We start from the raw sequence: 22,401 nt of genomic DNA on the forward strand, positions 1-22,401 counted from the left end.
CAAGCAGGGCTGTGGAGTCGGTAAGCCACAGTTGCGACTCCGACTCCTGGATTTTATCAGGCTCCGGCTCCTTCATAAATGGCCAATTCGTAACAATAAATGTACTGTTGTAAAATATTAACATCTTGCTTATTCAGTTTCTCACCATCATATAAGTAATCAGACCACTTAGAGCAAAAACTATATTTATTGGAATACAATTAGAATATTGCAAATAACTTTTATAAACTTTTCTAAACTCTTGTAAGTAAATATGCAATAAACACAGTTATGCAGTTAATAAGAAGAAATCTATAAATTTGTCCTCAGAAAAAGTATTGCCTCTGTCAGATCCTCCTTCATGGATGCCCTCAAATCTGATCTAATTATTTTGAGAGCAGAGAACAACCTCTCTACACTAACTTGGGTTGGTGGCAAAGCAGTAACCACTCGGGCAACATCTCTGACAATGTCAGGATACAGAGGAATCGCTTGTTGCACTGTTATTTTTGATGAACGGTCAAATTTCTCAATTTCTTTTAGTGCACATGAAAAATTCTGCTGAAATGTACTGGCTGTGTTCTTTGATGGGGATGACTTTTCTTCTATGCAGGAACGCTTTGCACGGTCCTTGTGATCCAAATATTTTTCGAAATTAAATTCTTCATCAGTTGATGAGGGTGAAGCTGTGGCAGGACGACCAAATTCTTTTTGTTCCTCCTGACTGTTCTGCAACCCTTTCATCCTTACTGCTATTGCAAACAGAGCTTCTTTTCCTTTAGTTAGCGGTTGATCATCTAGAAGAATCTGATGCATTGGGTCTACATAAACAGCTGCAAAAAAGAATGTTATTTTGTAATAGTAGCTCCTCTCTCCGTTTCATTGATGTAGCAATGCCACTTGCAATTAACCCTCCTCTTTGGGACAGGCGAAACATCAGGTTCTTCCACTCCTTTAAAGAAAATACCTGGAGTTAAGTCCTCTGCTTGTAATTTTTTAGTCACTGTAAATGGGTGCTCTAGCAATTGTACCAGCTCAGTCACCTGATTCCACTGACTTTCATTTAGCGTCAGTTGAGGGTTAGCCATGTCTACAAGAAAGGTTTTCAGTTCAACCAAGCGCTGAATCATTAAGTAAGTACTGCCCCATCGTGTGGCTTGATCAATAATTGCACCTTTTCCAGCAGGTCTCTTCAAAATTTATTCAACTTTAGGGGTTCTGACAACAGTAGCCAATTTTCTCACCTTGCCAATCAGTGCAGCAGCATGTCCTTCTTGCAGACTGTCTGTTATAGCCAGCTGTAGCGTATGCACAACACAGCGCATGTGATGAATGAAAGAACGTATTGACACCGTTTCAACAAGATCATCTAAACTATCATGTTGCTGTTCATCTGAAGCAACTTCAGTTTGCTCCTCAGTTACAATACTGTGTTCCTCTATTTCAAACATTTCTGTGTCTGTGGACCCAGAATGTTCTTCTAGCTGCTGGTCACCATCATTACTCCCATTCATTAGCTTAATAGTACTTATCATATTTGAAGCATTGTCAGTTACGACAGAAAGAACTTGCTCTTTTTTTAAGTTCATAGTCTTGCAGAACCTTTTCCACCAAGACCTGGAGAAACTCACTGGTGTGATGAGCTTTGGTGTCTTTTACTGCCAATGTCTTGGTAACTATTTCATTTTTGTCACAAACAAATCGGACATTGATGGCAAAATAGTTCACTCTGTGACGTGTGCAGGCATCCATTTTAAGAAACAGAAAGCGTCCCTTGAGAGTTTTTTTTTAAATTCTTCCTTTTGTTTAAAAGCTTCTTCGATTACTAATTTTCTAATACTCTCTCTCTCCAGAGAAACACCAAGCTTGCGGGTCATTTCCCCATTCAGACACATAAAAGCGGGTTGTGAAAATAATGAAATAGGCACACTATCCTTTACAACAAGCTCTATGATCTGTTTTTTAAATGTATCTACTGTCATTGTCACAGTAACTTTGTCACTGACAAAATATCTTGCAACTGATGGCTGCAAAGTTCTCTGCTCCTTTGTTTGGCTGGAAGAGTTGGGCACTGGTTCATTGGTTTGGATGCAGTCTTTCTCATCCACTGCTTTCAGTACTTCTGGATGAAAGCGCTGTAAATGTCTCTTTAGATTAGAAGCTCTGGTAGGAGCATTTTTATCTTTGCCTGAATATGCACTGATCTTGGCTTCACAGCATTTGTTTTCGTCTGGATCATGTCATACACTGACAGACAATGTTTTCTATCTTGAGTGATGGTGAAATGTTCAAATACAGCTGATTTAATGTGACGCTTCTTTGACATTCTCAGGTTTTTAATTCTGCATTCACAATCCAAATGACAATTGTTTTTCCTAAAAACAATTGTACAAAATTATTGCCAGGTCGTACAACTGATATAGTGGTCAGTAATACTGTTATTCCACATGTACTCACAGTTAACTGATGCAAAGTTTGTTGAAAGGATAATACTTCTTACAGTCTTCCTCTTCTGAGTAGCAGCTGTGAGATGCTTGGAAGACGCACACCTAGTTAACATCTAGTCTAGAGGAGGAGCTTTACTACTAAGAATTTGCAACACATTTTCACTTTCAGTTTCATACATTGTAAAGTAGGGGGGTTGGGGCACCATGAGGGTAACCAAGTATAAGATTAGATAAGGGCAGTGGAGAACAGTGACACACAAGAAGTAAGGGTACCGTCACACATTGAAATTTTCATCGCTGCGACGGCACGATTCGTGACGTCGCAGCGTCGTATAATCATCGCTCCAGCGTCGTAGACTGCGGTCACACGTTGCAATCACGGCGCTGGAGCGATGCCGAAGTCCCCGGGTAACCAGGGTAAACATCGGGTAACTAAGCGCAGGGCCGCGCTTAGTAACCCGATGTTTACCCTGGTTACCAGCGTAAACGTAAAAAAACAAACAGTACATACTCACCCGTCGGTGTCCTTCAGGTCCCTTGCCGTCTGCTTCCTGCTCTGAGTGCAGCCGCACAGTGAGAGCAGATCGCAGCACCGCTGCGCTCTGCTCTCACTTTCCGGCCGGCACTCAGAGCAGGAAGCAGACGGCAAGGGACCTGAAGGACACCGACGGGTGAGTATGTACTGTTTGTTTTTTTACGTTTACGCTTGTAACCAGGGTAAACATTGGGTTACTAAGCGCGGCCCTGCGCTTAGTTACCCGATGTTTACCCTGGTTACAAGCGAAGACATCGCTGGATCGCTGTCACACACAACGATCCAGCGATGTCAGCGGGTGATCAAGCGACGAAAGAAAGTTCCAAACGATCTGCTACGACGTACGATTATCAGCAGGGTGTCTGATCGCAGTAGCGTGTCAGACACAGCGATATCGTAACGATATCGCTAGAACGTCACGAATCGTAACGTCGTAGCGATGGAAATTTCAATGTGTGACGGTACCCTAAGACATGTCTATCTCCAGCAGAACTGCTTATCACTGTTGTTCATAGTTTGATAGAACATATATATTTGAGTAACATTTATAAAATTCATATGGAAGTTCAATTATGAAATATTAATACATTTTTTTTTAAAGCTGAGTCGGAACATTTCTAACGACTACAACCAAAACTAACTGATTCCACGACTCAGACTCCACAGCCTTGTCTACAAGTAAGAGTAATGTCACACAACCAGCAATATAAGTTTACTGAATTGTACCTGCTGTCTCTGGAATCTTGGAGGCAACGATTTCTGAAACTGTTTTGAGTATCCAGAAGAAAGCGGAGGGCGCGTTTGTGTGCCACTTTCAGGTTCATTCTCATGTGGCATCACAGGCCCTGACGGGGAAGGTGGCAGACTGGACACTGAAGATGGAACTGAAGGCGGCTGAACAATAGGTGCTGGAAGCTGAATAGGTATGGCTGGAGGGGTGTCCGCTCTGTCACTTGAAATGCTATCCTTCCTAGTAAAAGGTGGTTCTTCTGTTACTACTAGAAAGAAAAAAAAGCAATCACCATATTAGATTGTGAATAATTACCGTATATACTCGAGTATAAGCCGAGATTTTCAGCCCATTTTTTAAGCTGAAAGTGCCAGTCTCGGCTTATACTCTAGTCATTGTCCCAGGGGGGCGGCGGCCGTCACATACTCACCTGCTCCTGGCACGGTCCCTGCATCTCCGATTGTCTCCGGCTGCTCTTCCTGTGTTCAGCGGTAAAGTGGTACCGCTCATTAAAGTAATGAATATGGATGCTCATTACTTTAATGAGCGGTACCAATGACCGCTGAACACCGGAACAAGCTGGCGGCACCGAGACCATCAGTCACTGAGAAGCAGGGACCGCGACGGGAGGAGTTGAGTATAACAGGGGAGGGTGAGCATTGCGCGATATTCACCTGTCCCCGTTCCACCGCTGGGCGCCGCTCCGTCTTCCGCATTCTCTGGCTGTGATGTTCAGGTCAGAGGGCGTGATGACGTGGTTAGTGTGCAAACTGCCCTCTGCCTGAACAAAGATGGAGCGGCACCTGGCGGTGGAACGGGGACAGGTGAATATCGCAAGTGCTGGGGGCCTGAGTGACGAGAGGCGAGTATGCCATTTTTTTTTTATTTTTTTTTTAATAGCAGCAACAGCATATGGGGCATAATCAACCTTTATGCAGCATTGTATGGGGCAAATGTTTCTATAGAGCATCTTATGGGGCCATTATTAAGCTTTATGCAGCATTATATGGGGCAAATGTTTCTATAGAGCATCTTATGGGGCCATTATTAAGCTTTATGCAGCATTGTATGGGGCAAATGTTTCTATAGAGCATCTTATGGGGCCATTATTAACCTTTGTGCAGCATTACCATATTTTTCGGACTACAAGACGCACTTTTTTCCCCAAAAATGTAAGGGGAAAATGGGGGTGCGTCTTGTAGTCGGAATATACTTACAAATTATGCGGCAGCGGCCCCGATGCAGCCTCCCTTCCCATGCTGGTGAAGCTGTGGCTGTGCTGCGGGCAGGGGCTGTGGCAGCGGCTCTCTGGGCTCAGTGGGGGCTCCGACGGCATTTCTTCAAAGCCCGGAGGCCCCCCGCTCATCCGGCATGTTGCGGTGGCCTCCGAGAACATAGGCGCCAGGAAAATGGCCGCCGGGCGGGCGCACGCTCAGATTCAAATCTCGTCAACGAGATCTCGTCTCGCGAGATCTCGGCAACAAGATCTGAATCTGAGCGTGCGCCAGCCCGGCGGCCATTTTCCTGGCGCCCATGTTCTCGGAGGCCACCGCAACATGCCGGATGAGCAGGGGGCCTCCGGGCTTTGAAGAAATGCCGTCGGAGCACCCACTGAGCCCAGAGAGCCGCTGCCACAGCCCCAGAGCCCAGCCTGTGCCCCAGAGCCCAGCCTGTGCCCCAGAGCCCAGCCTGTGCCCCAGAGCCCAGACAGTGCCCCAGAGCCCAGACAGTGCCCCAGAGCCCAGACAGTGCCCCAGAGCCCAGACAGTGCCCCAGAGCCCAGACAGTGCCCCAGAGCCCAGACAGTGCCCCAGAGCCCAGACAGTGCCCCAGAGCCCAGACAGTGCCCCAGAGCCCAGACAGTGCCCCAGAGCCCAGACAGTGCCCCAGAGCCCAGACAGTGCCCCAGAGCCCAGACAGTGCCCCAGAGCCCAGCCTATGTCCCGGAGCCCAGCCTGTGCCCCAGAGCCCAGCCACTGCCCGCAGCACAGCTTGTGCCCCAGAGCCCAGCCTGTGCCCCAGAGCCCAGCCACTGCCCGCAGCACAGCTTGTGCCCCAGAGCCCAGCCTGTGCCCCGGAGCCCAGCCACTGTTCTGGAGCGGAGCACAGCCCCTGCCCCGGACACAGAGCCTCCACCCCTGACCAATCACAGAGCACCAGCCTGGGATGGGATTTCCTGGAGGCCAACGCACCAGCCTGGACCACCGAAAGGCCCCTGTGACCACTTCTCCACCTGTGGCGATCCCTTCACTGGTAAGCTGAATTCGGACTGTAAGATGTACCCCCATTTGAAACATTTTTTTTTTCCTTATTTTTATTCTGAAAATTTGGGGTGCGTCTTATCGTCCGGTGCGTCTTATAGTCCGAAAAATACGGTATATGGGGCATATTTTAATATGGAGCATCTTATGGAGCCCATCATAAACTTTATGGAGCATTACATGGGGCGTATTTTGTATGGAGCATTAATACGGGGTGTATTTTGTATGGCGCATTATATGAGGCACCTGATTCAATATGGATATTCAAAAACACTTAACCTACTGATGTCTCAATATATTTTACTTTTATTGGTATCTTTTTATTTTTGACATTTACTGGTAGCTGCTGCATTTCCCACCCTAGGCTTATACTTGAGTCATTATATTTTCCCAGTTTTTTTGTGGCAAAATTAGGGGTCTCAGCTTATACTCGGGTTGGCTTATACTCGAGTATATACAGTAGTTCAATATGCATCTACAAGTTTTAAATAAACTGTATTAAAAAATAACCTGAAAAAAATATCACAGCAATTCCTGCCTCTAGACATTCTCTTTTCATCTTATTTTGTCTCATACTACAATAATAGCTGAGAAACATATAACAATCTTTTTATATGCCGAAAGATTAGCCATGTGTCTTGGCTGCAAGGCAACTGACTGCAGCAGGAGCCTCCCCCCTATGTCAAGCCCCACCAAACTCAAGCTGAACATGGAACTTATCAGTACTATGTCAGTTTGCTTCAAGACAACACAGTAAATCCTGCAAAATGAAAGGGATTCGATTTTCTTGACATCCATTTCTAGGATTAGTTTTCCTTCCACATGGCCCTGATAACCAAGGATTCATGTCCTATCAGTATATTTAACACTAAAGCATTTGTATGAGAGCATAAAAGAGTGCACACACAGGTCTGCAGCACAGTCGGTACCTAGCTCAGACGACTTCTCTTCCACAACACTGACACTTTCTTCCGCTGGTTCCAGATCGGGCTGAGGGATCATATCTTCCTTTTCTTCATGTTGTATAGGAGTCTCCGACCTCTCGGTTTCATTTTCTGTTACATGATGTTCAATGTCAGTGACATCCTCTTCCTCCTGAGGGACGGGGGACTCCTGAGGGGACGGCTCAGTGACCGGCTTCTCATCTTCGGGGTTTTTTTCAGATGCAGGCTTCTCAGTGGAGGGGACGGAGGCAGCGGCTGCAAACTTCTCATTTAAACGTTTAAGCTTTTCCGCACAGGCAGCTTTCCTTTGCTCTTCCATCCTCCTTTCCTCATCCTCCCGTCTCTTACGGGCTCGTTCCACAGCCGCAGACAGTTCTGCTTGCTGCCTTCGTCTTTGCTTCCATATCTCATCTTCACTGGGTCGAGATGGTAAAGGTGCCGATCTAGCCGATGCCCCAGGGCGGCCTTGTGATGGATGCTATAACATGCAAAGAAATTAACACATAGTTAGGCTTGTTATTTAAAAAAAAAAAAGTGTTTTTATTTTTGCTTATAATAAATTATAATTTCAATTAAATTTAAAAATGACGTAATAAATAGAGAACTTTCTTTTAGTCAGAGTCATAGAATCAATAACCCAATATATTTAAAGTGGCTGTGCCACCAGAAAACCCCTGGCAATCTAAAGTCATTTGTCAAGCTCAATAGCACTACTAACAGTGCTTCTAAAAAGGACTTACTGTTTGGCGGAAAAATATATAAATCCTGTTTAGAGGATGGTTCAGCGGGCTTGGTGCTTCATCAAAAATCAGTGTTGTCTTCTTCCTTGCACCCCTGGATTTTGAATCCAGATCTGCCAATATTACTCATATGCACTACTGCCCAAAAAGTTTGGTAATCGAGAGGAGTCAATAGCGATTCATGGACATTGTCTATACCAGAGGTGTCAAACTGCATTCCTCGAGGGCCGCCAACAGGTCATGTTTTCAGGATTTCCTTGTATTGCACAGGTGATAATTTAATCATCTGCATAGAATGATTCCAGCACCTTGTGGAATACTAAGGAAATCCTGAAAACATGACCTGTTGGCGGCCCTCGAGGAATACAGTTTGACACCTCTGGTCTATACAGCAGGCAGTGGTGCACAAGTGACACGAGTAGTAATGGTCAAGGAACAGTCTCTAATAGAGTGGATCGGAGTACTAGCTCGCTGAGCATTGCTTCCTTCCTACACTCTGGTCATTACAGTCCGATTGCACTACACAAACATGGGCTTATTCTGCGTGCCGAGACTGCAATGCCCGCTGAGCAAGTGCAAGATTTCAGAAGGACAGTGAAAGAAGCTGTCAATCAAGTTAGGTGGGTAGAGGTTAGAGCCAGGGTGGATTGATTTAAATCACGCCGATTTAAATCATGATTTAAATCACGATTTAAATCAAAAGATTTTTTTCTATTTAAATCGGATCGATTTAAATCATGATTTTAATCATGATTTAAATCACTGATTTAAATCAAAAGGTTTTTTTTAATATAAATCACGATTAAAATGAGAAGTGAGAGCAGTGCGCATGTGCGCCCATAGTTACACGGACGAAACTAGGGGCAACGATCTAACGCCAGGGTGAGGGGGGGACCCCAAAGTAAGTAAAAATCTTTTTTGTTTTACTATATGGCAATAGGTAGGTGTTTAAAAGCAGCATGTCTTAATTGTATAAACTATTAATAGCCTCCACATTTTGTTCATACTGCCCCTTTAATTCCACACTTCTAGCTTGGTTTCACTTTTGGTTTAGTTTCTTTTTCCATTCAGTTGACATGCCCAAACTTGTTGGATAGTCAGCATCCTACAGAAACCTCTGGAAGAGCATGGCATTGTGAATGTTACACATATACAGCCTTTATTCTACTGAGTTAAACAACTCAGCTTTATCTCATGATGGAAGAACCTTTGGATGGTAAAATATTTTCCTCAAAAAGCAGTTTATTGAAAAAAATCCGATTTAAATCAAAAAAATCCGATTTAAATAAAAAAAAATCCGATTTTTTTGATTTTTTTAAAAAAACATTGATTTTTATCCACCCTGGTTAGAGCTGGCAGCCTGAAAGTGCTTGGACTCAAAATGAAGATTTTGGGTACCTACTGTAAAATCTCCCTTACACGGAGTCTTCATTGGGGGACACAGTATCAATTCTACCCTAATCATGGGGATCTTATAGTCCCCTTGAAATGATAGAGAAATTATGGCAACCTAGCTGAACTCCGAAAATGCCAAAAGTTCAGAAAAGATTACAGTCATTCTGGTATGGATTTGGAAAATAAGAACTCCGTCTTTAGCAGGGCTAGGTAAATCTAATAAAAAAAGAGCAATCCTTTTACCCAATTGTCATTCAATTACAAAAGTCCATAAACACAGGTACCTGCTGTGGAGCGCTTTTTGGTTGCAGTAGAGGGGGAATAGTCTTATCAAGAGATAATAGGGATGGAGGCATTTGGCGTCTATCCTGAAACGACAGAGCAAAGGATTTATACATTAAAAAGAGAAAAAATACAAAGTGCACACAGTAATATACACAATACCAAAAGCTTAAAGGGAACCTGTGACCCCCAAAATGGAAGTTGAGCTAAGCCCACCAGCATCAGGGGCTTATCTACAACATTCTGTAATGCTGTAGAAAAGCCCCCAATGAAACCTGAAAGATGAGAAAAAGAGGTTAGATTATACTCACCCAGGGGCGGTCACGCTGCGGTCCGATTCGATGGGCGTCACGGTACGGTCCGGGGCCTCCAATCTTCTTACGATCACGTCCTCTTCTTGTCTTCATGCCGCGGCTCCGGTGCAGGCGTACTTTGACTGCCCTGTTGAGGGCAGAGCAAAGTACTGCAGTGCGCAGGTGCCGGGAAAGGTCAGAGAGGCCCGGCGCCTGCGCACTGAGGACTTTACTCTGCCCTCAACAGGGCAGACAAAGTATGCCTGCGCCGGAGCGTGAAGACAAGAAGAGGACGTCAGCGAATGAAGATAGGAGGCCCTGGACCCGGACCGCGACACCTATCGGACCCGAAACGAAAAGGGACCGCCCCTGGGTGAGTATAATATACCCTGTTTTTCTTACCTTTCAGGATACATAGGGGCTTATCTACAGCATTACAGAATGCTGTAGATAAGCCCCTGATGCCGGTGGGCTTAGCTCACCTTCCATTTTGGGGGTGCCAGGTAAAGAGTAACTGTACCCCCCTCGAAAAAAAAAAAAATTACAAAAAAACCCCCCTGGTTCTTTACGGTTTCCATCTACACTGACTTTACTTGTGAAGGGTCTCACCTGCACTTAGTAGTTGTTAAAGCGAACCGGTCATGAAAAATAACGCTCAACCTGCAGATATCGGGTTAAGCTGCAGGCTAATAGCGGTCTGAAACCGTGCGGAGCCTGCAAGGACAGCCTCACTGCGGGAGGAAATGAACTTTATTTCCCCCCGGCAGAGTTCGGCTTCCAGTCATAGGGGTGGCATCGGCATGGATTTAAGGCACCTTCACACTAAGCGACTTTGCAGCGAGAACGACGACGATCCGTGACGTTGCAGCGTCCTGGATAGCGATATCGTTGTGTTTGACAAGCAGCAGCGATCTGGATCCCGCTGTGATATCGCTGGTCGGAGCTAGAAGTCCAGAACCTTATTTGGTCGTCAGATCGGCGTGTATCGTCGTGTTTGACAGCAAAAGCAACGATGTCAGCAATGTTAACCATGGAGCTAACGACCTGTGAGAACGATAACTACGTCACCGCTACGTCACAGGATCGCTCCTGCATCGTTCCGGAGCTGCTGTGTTTGACATCTCTACAGCGACCTAAACAGCGACGCTGCAGCGATCGGATCGTTGTCTATATCGTTGCAGCGTCGCTGAGTGTGACGGTACCTTAAGTCACCGCTCAGTAACTGCGCCCCCAGCTCTGACTGACAGCCACCACCAATACTGAGCCTGCTGTCAGTCACTGCAGGGGCAGAGTTACAGACACCACTCTCTATGCATCGAGTGGTGACTGAAATGGTGCCAGTGATGCCCCCAAGGACTAAATGCCAAATGCTGCAGGGGGTAATAAAGTTAATTTCCTCTCGACAAAGATTGGTTCCAGTACCGAATGGTGTCCAAATGCAATTAACCTGCAGATTGACCCCATATCTGCAGGTTAATAGAATTATTTTACATGACAGGTTACCTTTAATCTGTGAGCATTTTTTATTTTTTCCATACTATTGCAAATCTACCATGGGGTCCAACCCACACGACTGCACTGTATGTTTTGAGTTGACCTGGAGTCTCGTGACCCTAGTTATTTGAATCACAGCCATACATGATGCCAATTCAGGTCACAAGACTGGTGGCCAGGCCTTGTGCCTGTACTTTCCTGCACGCAACCTACAATCCTCACAAGATCTCCTTCGCTACTGCTTTCTTATCTCCTCTTCACACAATCGCATACAAGATTTCTCTGGCGCATCACCCCTACTCTTATATTCTCTACCACAACATATCAGACTCTTGCCTACCATCGAAACCTTCAAAAAGAACCTGAAGACCCATCTCTTCTAACAAGCCTACAACCCGCAGTAACAGATCGACCAAACCGCTGCACAACCAGCTCTACCCTCGCCTACTGCATCCTCACCCATCCCTTGTAGATTGTGAGCCCTCGCGGGAAGGGTCCTCTCTCCTCCTGTACCAGTTGTGACCTGTATTGTTCAAGATTATTGTACTTTTTATTATGTATGCCCCTCCTCACATGTAAAGCGCCATGGAATAAATGGCGCTAAAATAAATAAAAATAATAATATTCTACATCCTCAAAAAGCCATCCCTTGACCCGAGCGCTATATCCAGCTACCGCCCCATATCTTTGCTTCCATTTGCTTCCAAACTACTTGAGCAGCACGTCCATGCTGAACTTTCCTCTCACCTTGCATTTAACTCTCTGTTCGACAACCTACAATCTGGCTTCCGTCCCCACCATTCCACTGAGACTGCCCTGACCAAAATTACTAACGACTTATTTACAGCCAAAGCTAACAGACAATTCTCTATACTCCTCCTCCTAGACCTGTCCTCTGCCTTCGACACAGTTGACCACTGCCTCCTACTACAGATCCTCTCTTCCTTTGGTGTCAAAGACCTCGCCCTATCCTGGATCTCCTCATACCTTGCCAACTGCACATTTAGCGTTTCCTACTCCCATACAACCTCTTCATCTCTCCCCTTCTCGGTTGGTGTCCCTCAAGGCACTGTCCTAGGGCCCTTCTCTTCTCAATCTATACCCTTGGCCTGCGACAACTCAATGTCCTATGGCTTCCAGTACCATCTATATGCCGATGACACTCCGATCTACCTCTCTGGCCCAGATTTCACCTCTCTGCTCTCCAGAATCCCAGAGTGTCTATCAGCCATATCCTCCTTCTCCTCTCGCTTCCTCAAACTCAATGTGGACAAATCTGAACTAATTATCTTTCCTCCATCTTGCACACCTTACCTACCCGATCTATCTATCACAATAAAACAGGATTTTTGGTTGCTTACCGTAAAATCTGTTTCTTGGAGCCTCCATTGGGGGACACAGAAACCATGGGTGTATGCTGCTGCCACTAGGAGGCTGACACTATGCAAATAAAAAAGTTAGCTCCTCCTCTGCAGTGTACACCCCACCGACTGGCATTACACTCTTCAGTTAGTGAGAAAGCAGTAGGAGATAAATAACAAGGTTGAAAACCATAACCACAAACTTGAGAACTGTAAACGTGATAACTAGGGTTGAGCGACTTATTTTTATAGGATCGGGTTTCACGAAACCCGACTTTCTCAAAAGTCGGGTCGAGTGAAATCGGCCGATCCTATAAAAAAGTCGGGGTCGGCCGAAACACGAAACCCAATGCAGTGCAATGGGATAATATGGTTCCCAGGGTCTGAAGGAGAGGAAACTCTCCTTGAGGCCCTGGGATCCATATTTAAGTGTAAAATAAAGAATTAAAATAAAAAATATTGATATACACACCTGTCCGACGCAGCCTGGACATCGCCGCTGGTAACCGGCATCTTCCGTTCCTAAGAATGGCTCTTGAAAGACCTTTCGATGACGTCACGGCTTGTGATTGGTCGCGGCCGCCCACGTGACCGCTCAGCGACCAATCACAAGCCGTGACGTCATCGAAAGGTCCTTCACGCGCTCATTCTTAAGAAGGAAGGCTGCCGGAAAGAAGCCGAGGGTGAGTATATTCCTATTAGGTATATACTCACCCTCGGACGCGCCCTGCTTCTTTCCGGCAGCCTTCCTTCTTAAGAATGAGCGCGTGAAGGACCTTTCGATGACGTCACGGCTTGTGATTGGTCGCGGCAGCACACGTGACCGCTCAGCGTCCAATCAAAAGCCGTGACGTAATTCTCATGTCCTAAATTCCTAGAATGAGGAATTTAGGACCTGAAAATTACGTCACGGCTTTGTGATTGGTCGCTGAGCGGTCACGTGGGCGGCCGCGACCAATCACAAGCGCCATTCTTAGGAACGGAAGATGCCGGTTACCAGCGGCGATGTCCAGGCTGCGTCAGAGAGGTGAGTATATCAATATTTTTTATTTTAATTCTTTATTTTACACTTAAATGTGGATTCCGATACCGATTTCCGATATCGCAAACATATCGGAACTCGGTATCAGAATTCCGATACCAGATTCAGAAGATCGCCGACCTCATGGCCGACCCCACACAGGGGTCGGGTTTCATGAAACCCGACTGCCAAAAGTCGGCGACTTCTGAAAATGGCCGACCCGTTTCGCTCAACCCTAGTGATAACAGTCAAACGTGAGAACAGTCATAGAACATAAAACAGAAACATTGAGAGGGAGCTGTGTCCCCAATGGAGGCTCCAAGAAACAGATTTTACGGTAAGCAACCAAAAATCCTGTTTTCTTTATCGCCTCTCATTGGGGGACACAGGAACCATGGGACGTCCCAAGGGCGGGAAAGACAGACTTCCATCAGGTCAGAGGACTCACCACTGCCGCCTGCAAGATCCTTCTGCCTAGGCTGGCGTACGCCGAAGCGTAGGTGTGGACCTTGTAAAATTTGGCGAACGTATGGATGGAAGACCAGGTTGCCGCTTTGTAAAGCTGTAGGGCGGAAGCCCTGTGGTGCACCGCCCAGGAGGCGCCGACTGCCCGGGTAGAGTGAGCCTTGATCCCAGGAGGAGGCACTCTGTTCTTGACCCGGTAAGCCTCCAGAATAGCCGTTCTGATCCAGCGAGCAATAGTCGCCTTAGAAGCCGGCTGGCCTCTGCGCGAGCCATCAGGAATGACGAAAAGAGAATCCGTCTTCCGGAAAGTGGACGTTCTATCCAGGTAGATCTTCACTGCCCTGACAAGGTCCAGCCTGTTCAACGATCGCTCCAGAGGATGAGTCGGAGCTGGACAAAAAGAAGGTAGAACGATGTCCTCGTTGAGGTGGAAACCACCTTAGGAAGAAAAGAAGTCGGAGGCCTGAGGACCACCTTGTCCTGGTGGATGACCAAGAACGGAGGACGGCAAGACAGGGCCGCCAGTTCGGAAACGCGGCGGGTAGAAGTGATGGCCACAAGAAAGGCCACCTTCCAAGATAGAACTGACAGGGGAACCTCCCTTAGAGGCTCAAAGGGGGAAACCCTCAGAACGTCCAGTACCAGGTTTAATTCCCATGAATCCACAGGGGCCCATTACGGAGGGACCGCGTGGGCTACTCCTTGAAGGAAGGTCTTAACCTGTGGTCGGGAAGCCAAAGTCTTCTGAAAAAGGATGGAAAGCGCAGAAACCTGGCCCTTTAGGGAACTAAGAGCAAGGCCCGAATCCAGCCCTGCCTGAAGGAAAGCCAAGATGGAAGGCAGGAAAAAGGACATAGAAGAAACGCGGTTGGACTCGCACCAACGGAAGTAAGCCTTCCAGGTACGTTAGTAGATCCTGGAAAACGAAGGCTTCCGAGCCTGAATCATGGTGTGAATAACCGGGGCCGAAAGGCCGGACGCTCTTAGAACTGCGGTCTCAACAGCCACGCCGTTAAACTGAGCTACCGAGAATTCGGGTGGCAGATCGGGCCCTGAGACAGCAGATCGGGCCTGTCTGGAAGGCGCCAGGGAGCGTCCGCGAGAAGATTGACGAGCTCCGCGAACCAAGCTCTCCTGGGCCAATCCGGGGCGATTAGAAAGACCGGCACCCCTTCCGCTTTGATCTTCTTCAACAGTTTGGGAAGCAATGGAAGGGGTGGGAACAGGTAGGGCAGCACGAACTGTGACCAAGGAATGGCCAGAGCGTCGACGCCCACTGCGAGAGGATCGCGAGACCTGGAGACGAACTGCGGAACCTTCCTGTTCATTCGAGACGCCGTGAGGTCCACGTCCGGAGTCCCCCATCGAAGACAAATCTGATGGAAGACCTCCGGATGTAAGGACCATTCCCCTGCCGCGAGACCCTCGCGGCTGAGGACGTCGGCGGCCCAATTGTCCACGCCGGGGATATGCACCGCGGATATCACCGGAACCGTTGCCTCTGCCCAGAGGAGGATCTTGGATACCTCGGCCAAGGCCAAGGAGCTCCGAGTCCCCCCCTGATGGTTGACATATGCCACCGCCGTGGCATTGTCCGTCTGGATTCGGATAGGAAGGCCCCTGAGAATCGTTTCCCAGTGACGAAGGGACAGAAAAATGGCCCGGATCTCGAGGACATTTATCGGCAAGGTTGACTCTTGCGACGACCAGCGGCCCTGTACAGTCAGGTGGCGAAACACTGCACCCCAGCCGAGCAGGCTGGCATCCGTCGTCACCACTTGCCAGCGAACTGGAAGGAAGGACCTGCCCTGGGAGACAAGAGGTGACGTGAGCCACCAGTTGAGAGACCGTTTGACTTGGGGAGAGAGTCGGATCGGACGGTCCAGGGAGAAGACAGACCCGTTCCACTGAGACAGGATGGCTTGCTGAAGGGGTCGGGAGTGAAATTGGGCGAAGGGAATCACTTCCAATGTTGCTACCATCCTCCCCAAAACCTTCATGGCCGATCGAGGGCCCTGGAGCATGCGTATGTCCCGACGAAGAATGGATCTCTTGTCTTCGGGGAGAAAGACCTTGGTCCGACGGGTGTCGAAGAGCATGCCCAGAAAGATGATGCGCTGAGAAGGAATAAGACAAGACTTCTTCCGGTTGACCAGCCACCCGAAACGGGCTAGGGTGTCGAGAACGAGGAACAGGCTTTCGTGGGCCTGAGAAAAGGACGGAGCCTTGATGAGGACGTTGTCGAGGTATGGAAACAGAATCAGGCCTCTGACCCTCAAGATGGCCACCAGCGCCGCCATGAACTTCGTGAAGACTCTCGGAGCGGTTGCAAGACCGAACGGCAGGGCGACGAACAGAAAATGTTCCTGAAGCACTGCAAAGCGCAGGTATCGGTGATGTCCTGGAAATATCGGAACATGGAGGTTGGCGCCCTGAATATCTATGGAACATAGAAATTCCTGAGCCTCCATGGAAGCAATTACTGAACGAAGGGATTCCATCCTGAAGTGCTTCAGACGGACTCTCCTGTTCAGCAATTTGAGATCCAGAATGGGACGCACTCTGCCGTCTTTTTTCGGTACCACAAAAAGGTTGGAGTAGAAACCTGTGAACCGTTCTTTTTCTGGGACGGGAACGATTACCCCGGCTTTGAGGAGAGAAGCAATGGCTACGAAGAAACCCGGAACTAGAGCAGGGTCTCTTGGAGGTCGGCATTCAAAGAAACGATCCCGGGGTCGTGAAAGGAACCATCTTGTATCCCGAGGATACAACTTCCCTGACCCAAGCGTCCTCTACCGAGGAGATCCAGACGTCCCTGAAGAAGAGGAGACGGCCGCCCAGCCTGGGAGGTGGGTTGGCTACTAGCCGAGAGTCATGCCGAGGTGGTTCTTCCAGTCCTGGACCTGGAGGATTTACCCTGGGAGTAGCGAGGATGCCAGGAAGGAGTGGGCCTAAAGGATACCGTCTTCTTCTCTTGACGGGTCTGTGGCCTCTGTTGCTGCTGGGAGAAGGAATTAGATGCCGAAAGGGCCGAAAAGACCGAAATTGACGTCTAGGAGGAGGGCGTCGAGGCTTGGCCTGGGGAAGAAGGGAACTCGTGCCCCCTGTAGCGTCCTTAATGATTTGGTGAAGGTATCAGACGTCCATGTGAGCTGCTGATGGACGTCCTCGTCTCCTCCGACCGACAGGCTCTGGTGGGCGAGTGGGTGGGGGGACGGAGCCAGGACCGGACTTCTGAGCACGCTTGTGTGCTAGGATCTTGGTCCTGGAGAGGGATCTATGAGGATACGGGGTGGCAGTACACGCCATACTCATAGTCCGCCTTGTGGGACTACAGAGGTGTGACTGTTCACCCTGTATCCCTTCCGGAAAAAACCTGAAAAACGACGCACATTGAGGTAGATAAGGGTCTAATGAAAGACCCGTGTCCACCTCCTACTGACACTAAGCTAAACTGAAGATTGTAATGCCAGTCGGTGGGGTGTACACTGCAGAGGAGGAGCTAACTTTTTTATTTGCATAGTGTCAGCCTCCTAGTGGCACCAGCATACACCCATGGTTCCTGTGTCCCCCAATGAGAGGCAATAAAGAAATGAATTCATACTTTCCCCGTCCTGGTAATCCGCTGCCTCGGAGTAACCCTGGACTCTGCCCTTTCCTTTAAACTGCACATCCAAGCTCTCACCACCTCCTGTCGCCTCCAGCTCAAACATATTTCCAGAATCGGTCCTTTTCTGAACCCTCACTCTACCAAAATGCTTGTGCATGCCTTAATCATCTCCCACCTCGACTACTGCAACATCCTCTGTGGTCTACCCTCTAACACTCTCGCACCCCTCCAGTCCGTCCTTAACTCTGCTGTCAGACTAATCTCTCTTCTCTCTACACTCCTGCTTCCCCTCTTTGCAAATCCCTTCACTGGCTCCCAATTTCCCAGCGTATCCAGTTTAAATTACTAACACTGACCTACAAAGCCATCCATTACCTTTCTCCTTCGTATATTTCAGAACTAATCTCTCAATATCTTCCCTCACAATCTCTGGTCTTCCCAAGACCTCCTTCTCTACTCCACGCTTATTCGCTCCTCACCCAATCGCCTCCAAGACTTCTCTGGAATATCTCCTATAATCTGGAATTCTGTCCCCCAACACGTCCGGATATCCACCACATTTGGATCCTTCAAACAGAATCTGAAAACCCATCTCTTCAAAGAAGCTTACAACCTGTAATGACCACACGACCACCATAACACCATCGGAGCTACTGCAACCTCCGACCTACTGTCTCCTTCCCCACCATCCTGTAGAATGTAAGCCCGCAAGAGGAGGGTCCTCTTCCCTCTGTATCAGTCTGTCTTTGTTAGTTTGTTTACTATAAGTGATAGCTGTAATTTGTATGCAACCCCTTCTCATGTACAGCACCATGGAATTAAAGGTGCTATAATAAATAAATAATAATGGCATTACAGACCATAAATAACCTTTATAAAAAGCAGGACCCACAGGATCACATTTTATTAAAGCTCACAAAACCTATAGTTGGCAACTTGAATACTCCACATACACAAATATAAATATATATATATATATATATATATATATATATATATATATATATATATATATACACACATATACACACACACTCCATCTGTCCTACCTGTGTATCAGGAGGTGGACCTTTCCCAAGGAGAGACTTTTGCCCGGTCGGTGCTTGTGAAGTGTTGGCGGACCGCTCTTCTAGTTCTTTGCAGATTTCAAAATTCTCACTGGATTTTGATTGCACCTGCTCCGTTTTTGAGATGCGATCATCCCTGAGGTCAAAAGTTGCACACAAAGTACTTTTAATAAACTATTACTGACATTACAACTACACTAAACCACATCAGACATTCAATCCCCATCTCCTCCATGCAAGATTGTTGCCGTTTTCACTGCTTAACGCTCAGTTTTGTTTGTTCGCACAACAACTAAATATATATAGTTATGGATTCAAACCGTCGCCCATATTAATGCTAAGCCTCATGATCAGGAATAGCAGTGTTTTAGACGCAGCACATCCGTGCTGTGTTCTACATTAGAGGAACAGTGGATGGGATTTATAGACATCCCATGTCCTCTGTGCTTCTATTTAACGCTGCTTATACTCACCGGCAGCGCGGCTTTACGAGCCGCGGGATGTCAATTATCTGCATCGGAGACGCTGGTCTAAACTGTGTAGTCCACCCCATAGCCATTCATTAGATGCAGTGTAAATCCGCAGTTCACTGAACCTATGTGGATGTACCGGCGTAATTAGAACGCAGCGTTTTGGACACAGCGAAAATACACTGCATCCAAAATGCTGGTATATCCTAATCGGGGACACATAGCCTCACACATACATACAAGCATGACGGTCAAGCCAGAGAAAGCTGAAATGTGTACAAGAAGAACAACGGATACCAAACGTGTGGTTACAGCGGTACGTTTCTGTAGCAAAGAAGTTTTGAGAATTTGGAGAACTATTTAAAAAGTACATTAAATATCAATATCACTTTGTATGAGAATTTTTGGCACAATACTATGGAATAGTGCAATACGTCCGCATTATTAGCACACTGAAAATATTGTCTCCATTTACTACAATCACAGCTTTGGGGAAAACATCTTTTTGGAAAATGGATTCAAGGTTTTACATTAAAAAGCACAATCTAAGTGGGCAATGCGGCTTTTCTTTATTTCATATCGTTAAGACATTTTATTTAATAAGAGGATATAATAAAACATGGAAGATCTTTCAATGGTGGGGAGAGCAGGGTTATGATTCAGCACCATGTAAGGCTATGTTCACACGTTGTGTTTTTGCTGCATTTTTTGCCACACGCAAAACCCGCTCTCTTGGCAGAAAAGAAGCTGTTCACAAAAAGCAGGCTTTGCTGAGTTTTATTGCTGCGTTTTGGTTGTCTCTTGTGCAAATTGGTAAAGTCAGTGGCCAGAAAAAAATTACGATACAATGTGCTTAGATCTTTACAACAAAAATGCAGCAAAAACTGATACCTGGGTTTTTGCACTTACCAATTGATTACTAAATGGAATGCAGTTTGCAAAAATGCAGCAGTTTTCCAAATCAGGAAAATAAAATCAATGTGTGTGTAGGAGATTTCTGAGATCTCAGATTTTGCTGGTACTGTAAAAGCCGGTTGAAAATTTTCATAAAAAAGCTGCAAAAATGCAACGTGTGAACATAGCCTAAGACAATAATGACTCTGCATGCATGATTTTTAAATGGAATCTGTCACCAAGTTTCAACAACCCCTTTTGAGAGCAGCATAATGAGGGGGCAGACACACTGATTCCAGTAACGTGTCACTTACTGAATTTCTTGATGTCATTTTGATAAAATCATGGTTATATCTGTTTCAGAACTACCAGATATTAGGAATATTCAGCTTTATATAACCCTACCCACACCACTGATTGGAAGATTTCTGTATACACTGTGCATAGGCAGAAAATGTCCAATCAGTGGTGGGGTTATACAGAGCTGAAGAACATGGAGGACTACACGGCATCAGGTTTACTAAAGATGAAAACTACGGCAAGCAGCCCAGTAAGTGATACATTGCTGGAATCAGGGTCGCTGTCTCTCCATTATGCTGCTCTCTAATTAGGTGGCAAAAACCTGGCAACGAATTTCCTTTAACCCCTTCATGACCTTGCCGTTTTTTGCAATTCTGACCAGTGTCCCTTTATGAGGTAATAACTCAGGAACGCTTCAACGGATCCTAGCGATTCTGAGATTGTTTTTTCGTGACATATTGGGCTTCATGTTAGTGGTAAATTTAGGTCGATAATTTCTGAGTTTATTTGTGAAAAAAACGGAAATTTGGCAAAAATTTTGAAAATTTTGCAATTTTCACATTTTGAATTTTTATTCTGTTAAACCAGAGAGTTATGTGACACAAAATAGTTAATAAATAACATTTCCCACATGTCTACTTTACATCAGCACAATTTTGGAAACAAATTTTTTTTTTGCTAGGAAGTTATAAGGGTTAAAATTTGACCAGTGATTTCTCATTTTTACAACAAAATTTACAAAACCATTTTTTTTAGGGACCACCTCACATTTGAAGTCAGTTTGAGGGTTCTATATGGCTGAAAATACCCAAAAGTGACACCATTCTAAAAACTGCACCCCTCAAGGTGCTCAAAACCACATTCAAGAAGTTTATTAACCCTTCAGGTGTTTCACAGCAGCAGAAGCAACATGGAAGGAAAAAATGAACATTTAACTTTTTAGTCACAAAAATGATATTTTAGCGAAAAATTTTTTATTTTCCCAAGGGTAAAAGGAGAAACTGGACCACGGACTTTGTTGTCCAATTTGTCCTGAGTACGCTGATACCTCATATGTGGGGGTAAACTACTGTTTGGGCGCACGGCAGGGCTCGGAAGGGAAGGAGCGCCATTTGACTTTTTCAATGAAAAATTGGCTCCAATCTTTAGCGGACACCATGTCGCGTTTGGAGAGCCCCCGTGTGCCTAAACATTGGAGCTCCCCCACAAGTGACCCCATTTTGGAAACTAGACCTCCCAAGGAACTAATCTAGATGTGTGGTGAGCACTTTAAACCCCCAGGTGCTTCACAAATTGATCCGTAAAAATGAAAAAGTACTTTTTTTTCACAAAAAAATTATTTTAGCCTCAATTTTTTCATTTTCACATGGGCAACAGGATAAAATGGATCCTAAATTTTGTTGGGCAATTTCTCCTGAGTACACCAATACCTCACATGTGGGGGTAAACCACTGTTTGGGCACATGGTAAGGCTTGGAAGGGAAGGAGCGCCATTTGACTTTTTGAATGAAAAATTATCTCCATCGTTAGCGGACACCATGTCGCGTTTGGAAAGCCCCTGTGTGCCTAAACATTGGAGCTCCTCCACAAGTGACCCCATTTTGGAAACTAGACCCCCCAAGGAACTCATCTAGAGGCATAGTGAGCACTTTAAACCCCCAGGTGCTTCACAAATTGATCCGCAAAAATGAAAAAGTACTTTTTTTTCACACAAAATTTCTTTTAGCCTCAATTCTTTCATTTTCACATGGGCAACAGGATAAAATGGATCCTAAAATTTGTTGGGCAATTTCTCCTGAGTATGCCGATACCTCATATGTGGGGGTAAACCACTGTTTGGGTGCACGGCAAGGCTCGGAAGGGGAGGCGTGCCATTTGACTTTTTGCATGGAAAATTAGCTCCAATCGTTAGCGGACACCATGTCGCGTTTGGAGAGCCCCTGTGTGCCTAAACATTGGAGCTCCCCTACAAGTGACCCCATTTTGGAAACTAGACCCCCCAAGGAACTTATCTAGATGCATAGTGAGCACTTATAACCCCCAGGTGCTTCACAGAAGTTTATAACGCAGAGCCGTGAAAATAAAAAAATAATTTTTCTTTCCTCAAAAATGA

General features: G+C 46.3%; 1 protein-coding gene across 5 annotated transcripts in view; it reads right to left on the reverse strand.

Moving 5' to 3' along the window:
• Positions 1 to 22,401, reverse strand: part of PRRC2C (proline rich coiled-coil 2C) — a 117,925-nt gene that overhangs the window by 34,507 nt on the left and 61,017 nt on the right. For all 5 annotated transcript variants that reach the window (XM_077278512.1, XM_077278513.1, XM_077278514.1 and 2 more), the window contains exons 10-13: positions 18,607 to 18,760; positions 9,316 to 9,399; positions 6,882 to 7,374; positions 3,688 to 3,959 (exon numbers count right to left, since the gene is read on the reverse strand). In XM_077278512.1, the coding sequence (XP_077134627.1) occupies positions 3,688 to 3,959; positions 6,882 to 7,374; positions 9,316 to 9,399; positions 18,607 to 18,760 (1,003 nt within the window). The remainder of the gene's footprint in view (positions 1 to 3,687; positions 3,960 to 6,881; positions 7,375 to 9,315; positions 9,400 to 18,606; positions 18,761 to 22,401) is intronic.

The sequence above is a fragment of the Ranitomeya variabilis genome, chromosome 8, assembly GCF_051348905.1.
Source record: "Ranitomeya variabilis isolate aRanVar5 chromosome 8, aRanVar5.hap1, whole genome shotgun sequence".
Taxonomy (NCBI): domain Eukaryota; kingdom Metazoa; phylum Chordata; class Amphibia; order Anura; family Dendrobatidae; genus Ranitomeya; species Ranitomeya variabilis.